This window comes from Lactuca sativa, chromosome 4 (assembly GCF_002870075.4).
Source record: "Lactuca sativa cultivar Salinas chromosome 4, Lsat_Salinas_v11, whole genome shotgun sequence".
Taxonomy (NCBI): Eukaryota; Viridiplantae; Streptophyta; class Magnoliopsida; order Asterales; family Asteraceae; genus Lactuca; species Lactuca sativa.
Window position 1 is genome coordinate 267,775,769 of NC_056626.2, and position 12,149 is coordinate 267,787,917.

Below are 12,149 nucleotides of genomic sequence, written 5' to 3' on the forward strand. Positions count from 1 at the left end.
CAACTAAGCCATCAACTCCTTCATTTCGGTTGGTGCTAACCGATGGGGCGCACTAGCTATTGGTGCTACTCCTGTGGTAAGATCGATTCGAAACCAACTTGCCTATCCGGTGGCAAGCTAGTTAGGTCATCAGGGAACACATCTTGGAACTCCCGTACAACTGGTATATGTGCTATTTCAGGCTTGTCCTGCTTGCTATCGAGAACATATGGCCAATAACTTTGACACCCTTTCTTTAGATAACGAGTTGCCTTATTCACTGATATCAAAATAGAGTCCTTAACTCGCCGATCACCATAAATATTTACCATTCCTTTTTCTGACACCTAAACTTGAACAATCCTATTTTCACAATCTATGATCGCTTGGTTTGCCAACAACCAATCCATCCATATAACGATATCAAAATCACCTAGGGCTATAAGCAATAATTTTAACGATACTACACCACCTTCTATTTCGATAGAGCAATCATCATATTCCTCTCTTACTACTACCCAATGATCGTCAACAGTTTCAATTTCTAAGGCATGTTCTAGAGTCTTTGCATTTCTACCCATGTTTTTGCAAAAAGTAGTAGACACAAAAGATCTATTTACACTAGAATCAAATAATACCCTAGCATGAATTGAGTTTACTAGGAAAGTACCTGTCACCACATTCGGGGTCTCCTGAGCCTCCTGAGCCGTCATGCGAAAAGCTCTAGCTTTTAGTCTACCAATGTCAGCCTTTTTATCCGCTGACCAATTGTCTGTTATCCTACCTTGATTGTTGTTACCTTTATTCTGGGGACATTCCGACTTAATGTGGTTAGGGGATCCACACCCGTAACATACCCTTCCTGTCTTACATTTTGTGGCTATGTGCCCTGGCTTCCCACACTTGTAGCAAACTTTTTGATTCATGTTACACTCCCCCTTATGATAACGGTTGCATTTCGGACATTGCTTTACTCCGGACCCTTGATCAGTCTTGCGTTCTTAACCTGAAGTCTTGCTTTTCTTGGAATCATTATTCATACCATCCCATTTTCGTTTCCTTAGAGCCCTATCTTCACCTTGACGATTCTTCTCACGTTCGCTAGCTTTTGTAGCATATACAGCAGACCGGAAAGTACCCGGTTTATGAATTTGCACAAATTCACGGATAGTTGTTCTCAATCCCCAAATATAGCATTCCACCCTTCTTTCTACTGTAGATACGTAAAATTCGGCAAACTTAGCCTTCTCCATGAACTTTGTGGTTTACTCCCTCACAGTCATATTCCCCTGTTCCAACCTCAAGAATTCTTCCTCTAACTGCTTAACCGCTGTTCGCGGGCAAAACTTTTCTTTAAAGATTATTAGAAACTCATCCCATGACATGTTCTTAGCCGCCTCACGCCCCCTGCCTTCCTTCACCATGCCCCACCAATGTATTGCTTCCCCTTTTAGAATTGTCGCAACATAAATCACCTTATCCTCATCAGCACACTTTCTAGTATCAAATGTTCCCTCAATCTCCATAATCCATGTTGATGACAAAACAAGATCAATTTTGCTGTTAAAAACGGGTGGCTTACAATTCATGAACGTATTGATTGTGGTTTTCATGATGCCTTAAGGGTTGTGCAATACTTGGTTCCTGATTCATAATTGGTGTACTGTACTCATAGTCTTCTTCACCTCCACCCAAGTTACCTTCATACTCACCCATTATAGCTTCTCATGCCTGAGCAACTACATTGGGCAAAGTGGCTTGAATTGCCCAAGCAATCTCATCATCCAAATCTTCTCTGGTGATCGTGTTTGCCGTACGACCCCCTTCCGCGACCTCGACCTTGACCGCGGTGGGATCCGGAGCTGACATGGGCTGATTGTATAGGTATCGGTGTTGTAACAGCTCCTCGGCCTCTTCATCTACCCCTACCTCTTCCTTGGCCTCATTCACGACTAGCATTTGGGATCAGTGGGGTTTCTGGTATATCTCCTGGTGCTCTAACATAAGCTCCAATTGGGATGCGTTCTTCCTCCAGGTGACCCTAGTGAACCTCCCAGATGTTCGTGAAGACATATTAACTACATATTTATGTTATAAGTATAACAAACATAAATTTTATTCCAAATTAACAAAACTTCAAAAAGAGACATATGTCTTGTTCACATCAAGTCACTTAAGCCAACAACCAAGAGAAATAAAAAAAACAAATCATTGCACTCCTACTTTCTACTTTTTAAACATGATGTCATCATATTTCAATATTCGATTTCCCTCCTTCAAGTACTTCCTTATCTTTTTAGCTTTTCGATCTCCAGGACCACTTTGAATGACCAACACCTTAGCATGAGGTGGGTTTCTTCCAACCACCTTATCTAGGAATCCATAAGTCACGGCCTTGGCTTGTTTTGCCTGAGCCACAAACCCTTCCCACAACTTAGTGATAGTGGGTTTCCTTAGCTCCAACACCTCCTGTTCCAACCTTCGTATCTTGCGCTTACTTTTCTCAGCAACCTCAACCCGTATTTAGTTCTCCTGTATGATCTATGACCTATGCTCATCTATCTCTTCAATCTTTCTTTTCAAATTATGAATCTCGAGCTGTGCCTGTGGCATTTCATCTTTATAAAGTCGCTCCCAATAGGTACCAGGACTAGTTGGCGTATACTCCACATAGGGCATATGGAACGTTTCGTATCACTGTTCCACATGGTACTCCATGTGATTTCCATCGGGTTCCTCATCGGGGTCTTCTTTGGGTTCCTTATCAGGGTCTTCTTCGGGCTCCTCCTCCGGATCTTCGTCGGGTTCCACCTCAGATTCTACATCCTCGTCTTCTTCATCCCGCTCAGAGAGGTTGAGTGGAGTCGTTGGTTCCAGGCTGCCTTCCGAATCAGAGAGCTCTAACTTGACTTTCAACTTCTCGCGACGAAGTAGCCCACTCGTACCCTCACCTGACACCCCACTATCGACGATTGCCTTTCCACGATCCATAATACCTACAAACGAGACGCAGTCCAAATTAGGCGATGTACCGCTCCTCCCGTTTAAGCTTAGGCATTTAAACAATGACTAATCCGCTTGAACATCGCTCTGATACCAACTTGGAACGCCCCAAAAATTCAAATACAAATATTAACTTAACATGGTCACAAAACTTCTAAAATTCAAAAATTCAAATACTAGTATCATTATTAATAATAATTGCGGAAGCGAATAGAAATTTAAATAAGCAATTGGTGCATTACGTTCTCCTCAAGGCTTGTCACCATCTTCAAGTCTGGGCTTTATCCTTCCCATTCCCGCAACCACTCGCTACGTTATTTCCTGGGTTGCGTGCATTAAAAGATTCTAATGGGTAAGCCTAGGGCCTAGTGAGTTCGTGGTTTTCATGCATATTGACGTCAATAAAATAAAAACAATGCAACAATCAATCAAATATAATTTTCTTCATTTCTTTCCATCCTTGGTGACACATTAGGGAACTACTGTCATTTCCAGGAAACAAGTCCCTCCGTCGGGCACAACAAATATGCTTACGGCTAATTAATCAGAGCATAAGCTATCCGCTGCGTACAGACACCCTCTACGTCGGCTAATAATAAGATTGTGTAGTTAATACACATGTTCCCTATTTATATGTCACCCACCATTTTCACCCTTTTACATGTAATAGTTCATAAAATCTACACGAATATTCATATCAATAATAACGATAAACATGTAATTTGGAAATAAATTAGAATCAACTTTCATGGAAGCAACCACAAAATTCACACGAAACTCGCCTTGTTGGCGTTAGGTCTTAATTGAATCTTGTCACGTTATTCGTACCCTACATTCCACAATAAAATTTCCTAAATCTTGTCACGCTATTCGTACCCTACATTCCACAATAAATTTTCCTAAGGCAACATTCCTAGGAAAAAAAATCCTATCTGTGCTCATTTTGGTTCAACTAGTTAGATATCTCATTCGGCCAAATAACAGTCATTCACTTACGTTAATTATGATGTTCGTTATAAAATTTTCAGTTTTAAATTTTAATATTCAAAGTTCAAAGCATTCAAATCTTTTAAATACAAAACTAAATAAAACCAATAATAATAAGAGAGGGATCAATCAATTTATTAAAACTGTAGGGACCATCTTGTAAAATTTATTTCCAATCCAAAAGTAATCATTTTTAAAATAAACTATTAAGTTATCAATACTCCAGGGACCATTTATGTAACTTAAAAGTTTGAACTCGTAAACAGAGAATTTTATAATGGAAATTTAATTTAGTGGGAGAAACTAAGGCATTCTTTTGCAAAAAAAATAAAAATAAAAAATAAAAATAAAATAAAAATAAATCGTGTACCTCTTAAAAGGAATGTGCCAGCTTTTTGACAACCATATATTTAGAGTTTAATTTTTTTCATTTTATTTTATTTATAATAAACATTGTTATACAGCCTTCCATCCGGACCCGATTTTTACCTTCTTCGTTACCCGAAAATATCTACAATTTTCTGTCATTTCTAAGTGCTGAAAGCTCCCATTTTTGTGATCAATTACCCCCATTAGTTCCTATAAAATAATTATTTCATATCTCCACCTTTTCCAACATAAATCCATACTTTTAAGTAAGAGATTAACCCAAAATTCTGAAAATTAAATATCAAGATAACATTTTGGGTTTTCTTCAAATTCATATACTTTATGGCCGAATCAGAAGCTTACTGTTGAACCAAAACATGTAATGCACGATATAAACATACTCAAACAACCTTATCGAGCTTAAATTAGAGATCATATCTCAATTGCCAAAAAAAACTCTGAAAATCCTCAAGAACTTCTAGTTCCTACTTCTTCTTCGATTCTCAGTCGATTTCCAAAATTCTTATGGGGTTTTCACTCGATTTTTCGTGTTATATATAATGCCTAAGTCCATAACTGAGGAACCCCTTTCATATGCTCGAATTTACAGCCCTATTGAAGATGACAATTTTTGCCATTAATCTCCATAATTCTTTACTAATGACCTCATTATTCCTTGAATTATTCATTTTATGATAATGATAAAATCTAATTACATATATATTTTTACCTCTTAAATTTAAGTTATCACAGGTGATTCCAAGTAGGCTAATGATAGACCTTGTGATCATAATGGGCATAATTTGGGAACCATGCATGCTGCTCAGAAGGGTTCATATGCAAATGTTGTTAAGGGTGGGGTTGTATGACCTATTTCTTCTGGTAAAGATGTGATTACATGCTCTTTACAGGTAAGGGGGATTTCTAATATGTTTTCATCACAAGCGTCTTTATTTGGAAAAGTATGAGATATAAGACTAATTCCGAAACTTCTAGTCTTATTACGTGAAAAGGGTTTCCCTGATTATCAACATGTTGGTGGTGATTGGGTCTATATTTCTTTTGATACAGAATTGGTTTGTTCTAGCTTTAAGAAAGCTAAGGGTATTCGACCTTATTTTTCCACTTTTAGACCGGTAGTTGAAGTTGCAATAAAATTGAGATTGAATAACGAGATCAGAGTTAAGTTTGATTGATGAACACAAGATGTAAATATAATCTGTTTGGCTCAAATTAGCCAGAGAGATTAGACAAGTTTACACGAATGAGCAAAAGGCAAAGTTCTTATCTACTCTAGTATACTTCCCTATTTATAGGAAAGATGAAAGCAAACAAAAAATACAAGGGACTATAACACTAGACTCCGTACATTAAGATGCCCTTGCAATAAGATTACAATCTAATGAAACTATTAATAAGATTCGAAACCTCACAACAAAACTTGACCTCTACATTCTCCCCCTTTGTGAGCAGTGACGAATCAATCCATTAATATCTTCGCAGACTGATGAATAACTCTTCTGATATGAGCATACCAATTCACAATCTGTTGAATTTTAGTTTTTTCCTTCTCATTATTCTTTGTACAACTATTCATACGAATCGGCAGATTTGTGTAATGAGGTATTGTAAGCTTTTCAACATCACACACATGGAACAAAAACTTCGAATTATTTCCTTTTGTATTCTTCCCAACGAACACAATCCCCAGTGGCTTTAAACAGATTTCACCATCTTCGAATTTGTTTAGACTAGCCTTATTCACATGAACAGTTTGAGGAACGGATATTTCTCTATCTACAGCCTTGGCCAGTTCAATATGTGTTAAAGCTAAAGCTCCATAATACCCATCAATGAAAGTTTTCAAATGAGCAAAACCAATTAAAAAATCTTCTTTGCTCGTAACTTCAAGCTTCGAAACATCAACATTCTTCATTATCATGGCCACCACTATCAAATCATGAAGATTCATAATGGGAAAATCTGCAATCGAGAAGTCGAACAGAACATTGTTTGCTCAGACTGCATAATAGCGATAATTTTGTAACATACCCTCGAACAAAATGTCTTTGGATATGCCAAGAACTCAAACTATTTTGACTAAAGACCATACATCCTCCTCCTTTTTCCCAATTACAACATGAAAATGAAACTTTAGTTGTTTATATTCAGTCTTATCCTTGTACTTGTCAACAAGTTCGAACTGCTCATCAAGGAACATCATTCTACTCGGCGAGTCCATGGTGGTACTCGGCGAGTTCGAGCGTCAGAAAGAGGGGATTTCGGGATTTCTTGCTGTTTTTCTCATGGATACTTGCCTTATCTGTTTTAGATCATTAAAATCCGATTTTATACATATTTATGAGTATATCCTTGATTAAACAAAAGATAATTACCAATTGATTAGATAATAACTTCCTTATATGATTAAAGTTGGATTATTTGTATTAATTGGGTAACTTATTTTGCAAGAAATTGAAATTAGGTCAAATATAGATGATGATGAAATTAATTGTTTCATTTATATTATTTGTTATTTGATCCTCGTATTATGAAAAGTTTCAATTTTCCCCCTTTAGGTTTTATAGTTTAAATTTGAACTCAAAAGTTTTGTTTTGAAATTTAAATAGTTGAAACCTAATGTTTTGAAAAGGTTTCAAAACTTGCCCTCAAGTTTTGGAATTTAAATTTTGATTAAAAGTTTAATTTTGATGTATATTTAAATTCTAAACCCTAATGTTTTGAAATGTTTCAAAACTTGCCCTCAAGTTTTGGAATTTAAAAGTTGATTAAAAGTTTAATTTAGGAATTTTAAATTCTAAAACCCTAGTGATGTTTTGAAAAGTTCATATCACACCCTAATATTTTAATTAAATTAAGGTGTATAATTAAAAGAGGTTTAATAAATCCATAAAGTTTTGGTTTACAATTTAATTAAATTAAAAGTATAATTGTTAAATTTGACCACATAATATTTAAAAGTGTAAAATACACCCTATACTATATATATATAACATTAAAAGTCTAACATTATATATATATATGTATGAGTAAAAGTCAGTCTTACCGTTAGTAGGCCTCATTCACGAAGCTAGTCTATAAGGGGTGTTTAAGGAAATTACCTATAAAATGGCGATTGAATGGGTATCCACTCTTACCCACCGCACTCTTGACTAGTGGAGGGTCGTTAGCCGAACGGGTAGGATAGGACAGAACCTTCCATTATAAGTATAATGAAGTACAAAAGTAACTAAATGTTTTACAAATTCCCATTCTTAGTTACTTAGGCAAAAGTGAATTGATGCAATTCCATGAAATTACACTTTGTGCCCTTGCGAAGAAGTTAGTGGAGCGTGTGTGGTTTACCGGCACACTAAATGGTTCTAAGTAAAGGTAGCAAAGGGTGACTCAATGTGTGTCATAGTTCGGTGGAGCGTGTGTGGTTTACCGACACATCGAATAGGTGATTGTAACATGTGAGGGCACCATGTAAGTTTGCATGGTTATTCACACCCGCTTTGTGATCCTCGGCATCCCAGTCACAAACTAGAGGGGCATATCGAGATTTAAACATGCCATTGAAATGTTCAATGAATCTCATAGGATCTAGGAATTTTCATAGATTTAAAACTTAAATTTCTTGTTCGTTTTTCATGGTGGAAATTAGTGAATCGTCATTCACTTACCTTCAAATATTCTGCAACTAGATTACGACATCCCTTTTCTAAGTTGTAGCGTATTGTGTTGGGTCCTAGCCTGAATATCTCATTTGGGTGATTTATTAAGGACTCAATCAATCAACTAACTTGAATTCGTTTTCTCCCGTTTTGTAGATGTCAAAGTTCGACAACCATGGTCTTCCCAAATCCCTTGGAACAAGCATTTCACATGAAGATGATATTCCACGATTCGATCGAGGAACAAGAAATCATGCTTCACTTCCTCCACCTCCTCCAATTATTCTCCCTAACCCACAAGATCGAAGAATTGAAAGGTTCAATGTCACTAAGGCCCTATTGGAAATGAAACATGAAGATGGTAAACCCGTGTGTGCCCACATTCTAGGAATGAAAGCACACATCGATAGGTTAATAATGTTGGGTGCGTCATTCCCTGGTAAGTTGGCTGTGAAATGGGTTCTGCACTTACTTCCTGAATCATATAATGAGTTCAAAAGAAAGTATTATATGATGGATCATGACGAAACCTCATTGACCTAACTTACATGCTCATTGCTGCTGAATCAGAAATGATTTGGCAAAGCAATGGAGCGTATTTGTTGGGAAAGTCAACCAACCATGCTTCCGAGGACATTCTAGGAGAACCAACCTGCGTTTTCTGCCAAGTGAAAGGGCGTTGGATACAAGTCTGCCCTAAGAGCCTGAAGAGTCCAGAAGATGGGAGAGTCAAAGAGTATGGCTATGCTTCAAGTAAAATCCACTATCTAACGCCATTAAGTTCTTATTCGTTGACTCTTAAAACATAATGTGATGAGATTACATTTGAATGTTTTGCAGGATCAGTGAAAAGAGAAGAAGCTTGATGGAAAAGCAAGATGAGTCTAATCACAACGAAATGGATCTCGATCGCATGGACTTGAAGATTAGATTTTGAGCTTAGAAAGTTATGATAGAATTGTTAGGAATATTTGACTACATAGTTTTTCAGTTGATTTTGCATTGTAAGGACAAATGTTTTCCGTTGCTTTTATGAATAAAATAAATTTTTTGATTTGACTTATTTATTTATTTCCTTGCAATGAAATCGTTATGAAAAATTGATGTTCGTATATTTCTACAACGAATGGATAAGATTCTTAATTATGTTAATAGTGGAAATGCCAAGAATTTACCAAATATGGAGAGTTTCTCATCACCCAAGTTTCAATTGGACAGAAACTTGGAATCATGCAACTTGGTTGCACGATGAATGAGAAATTTCATATTTGGAAATTAGACTAATTCGTTGACAAAGTGTCAATGAAGGACTAGGAGATCGAGTAGAAAAAGTTGTGTGTTGATCAAGTACACCACAAGGATAACAAAGGTATTCGTCAGAATTTACTAAAGGATTAGTAACTATGATTATGCTTATAAGATTAAGTGTAATTCTGAATTGACTGAAAAAAGGTTTAAATCAATAGCAGAACGAATAGAAGAATCAACTAGGCAGAAAGATAAAAGTTTCTCTATTCTAAGAAGAAGGGAGAGTACCTTTTATACTTTATGATATGTCTTAATGATTAAGAACCATATTTCAATTGATCCTCTAAGAAAGCTAGTACAATTGTATGTATAAGAAGAGGAATCAAGAATTGAAGAAATGGTTAAATCAAGAAGTCAATCATACTTCATTCCAAAACAAGTCTTAGAGTTAAGATTGTAATATTGAGTGACAAGTCTTAAGAAGGTTTATAACATTCATCAAATGTAGAATTTGGAAAAAGGCTTTCCTATCCTCGCACATTTGAAATTGGAAAGTTGTGATGTCTTGGATAAGACAAAGACCAACTAGGACCAATTTTATGAAATGTTTTGTCTTGATAAAGGCTACACTAACTCTTGAATATTTGTTTGTCAAGAAATGTTTATTGACAAAAGAATCTTATATGTCAAGGAGTCAGTGGGAGTCTTAATGGTCTTGAAAGGTTTCAAGAACAAATCAAGAATAAACCTTATCGATCATCACTAGCACACGAGTAAAGGTTTATGTAACGCCCGTGTTTCTGGGCTTGCCATTTTTAGCAATGTAATAGTTTAGGTTAACCTTTGTAGTAGTTGAAACGAGGTTTCCGAATATATATATAGAACGCCCAAATCTGACGTCGTATGAGAAAGTTATGATTTTCTGAAGTTTCGACTTAGCGGTATTCAGCCCGAATACTCGATTTGAGATCGAGCGGTTTTTAGCCGAAACAATCTAAACGAGAATCGAAGATCTCGTTGTTAGTAGTGAAATGATGAAAAGATAGGCGAGAACGGACGTCGGACGAAGAAGTTATGAATTTATAACGAAGTTTTTCTGTCCCGGCCTCCTAAAAATAATTAATAAAAATAAAGTCAAAATTAGCCGACAGAGTCTAAACGAAAGTTGTAGAGCATAGTCTCACCTACGCGTGGATATAAAGAACATCGAAAACGGAGCTCGTATGCGAAACTTACGCAATTTAGAAGTTGACGAGTCAAATTACGCCGAGCGTAATTTGAGTACGTCCAGCGTACTCAGTCGGATGCAACTTGTCTGACCAATACTCGAGTGCCACCGATCGACGCACGCAGTGACGTCAAAGTACGCCCAGCGTAACCCGAGTATGCCCAACGTAATTTGAAATTACGCCCAACGTAATCCCAGACCCAACAGCCTATAAATAGAACTCGAGATCAGCCATTTTCCTTGCGATTTTTCTTACTTTCTCTCTAGTTTTTGCCTCGATTTGCGTGCCAATCATATCCCGAAGCCCCAGTATTATTCCCGAGCCCCGATGCAAGTTCCGAAGTCCCGAGGATCCCGAGAAGTGAGATTTCCGAGCCGAAGCCCTGCTCGCGAGGAGCCCGGTTTTTGTGAAGATTTTCCAGATCTACGGAGAAACACTACTTCTGCAAGCCGTAGTGCTGCCCGATCATCTTCTGATGAAGTGAGTGTGTAGTCATTTTCATTCCAATGCAATATTATGAAGAATTCTATATAAAATACGTGCTATGTGTATATATTTTGTTGTTATATGTGTGAATGTATATTCACTATCTTCTATCTCATAGATCTGATATATTCTCTATGAAATACGTGTTATGTGTGTATGCCTCATCTGTTGTGTGGAATATGTATTGATTAAAGCATGCTATACAGGTTTTTTAAACAATGTATAAAAATGTATATTTTTATCTACTAATATGTTGGGTAGAACATGGGTAGATAATTGGTGTGAAATAAACAGATGAGAGGCCTCGGTGTTATTGGTGTTATTCTAGTCATTCAGCAGAGTATGGATGACGACCACAGACTATTCTAGACTGTCCTGTGGAACACTAGCAGGCTCATTACCTGTAGGTGTTGTGAACGACGTGTTCACCGGTGTACTCTATCCCCCACATGGTTGCCTTTAGGGCACTTATTGTTGAGGAAGCCCCTCTGCAGTAATGACCGTCCCGATGAAAATCCTGAATTAGGTTCCTTATAATAGATGTTATTTTAGGGACGTAAAGTGAGGATAACGGGAATGGGTAATCGAGTTTATTGTGGATTGTTGAAATTAAATATAATTATTGTGGGTTGAAAACCGTATATGCTCACCAGGCTCCCAAGCCTGACCCACTCAGTTTATTTGTATTACAGGAAGTGGCGCGAGAGCTTAAGATGGGCAAATCATCAAGTTGTTTTGTTTACAAGTCTGTATATGTATATATTTGTTGAATGACTTGTAATGTTATCCTTTATGCTTTATGATCTGTATCGGAACATGACATCCCGACTTTTGATTATGAAACAAATCATATTTCTATATGAAATGTTTTGATAAATATCTATTTTATCATGTTTTGTTTTTGGGAACAAATTTCGCATCTCTTTTAAAATTAAAAGGATTTACTCTGAAAATGTTTAAAAAGCATAAATGAAATCGGTCTTTTCTGGCCGAGATTTTGGGGATTTCACAGTTGGTATCAGAGCATTAGTTTAAGCAAACTAGGAATTTGTAGGATTTCTAGACTTAAACTTAGGATGTTAAGTGGAGATTGTGAGATGTGTGTTTGATAAATTTTAGACACGAGCACTAGTTTATTTTAGGAAAGTTGCCTAAAATGTTTTTATGAGCT

The 12,149-nt window shown here is 36.7% G+C and overlaps 1 protein-coding gene across 1 annotated transcript; it reads right to left on the reverse strand.

The window, feature by feature from the left end:
• Window positions 1–326: 326 nt before the first annotated feature.
• Window positions 327–905, reverse strand: LOC111911722 (uncharacterized). Its single transcript, XM_023907476.1, has one exon. It carries the CDS (start codon window positions 903–905, stop codon window positions 327–329), a length of 579 nt encoding a protein of 192 aa, XP_023763244.1.
• Window positions 906–12,149: the final 11,244 nt, after the last annotated feature.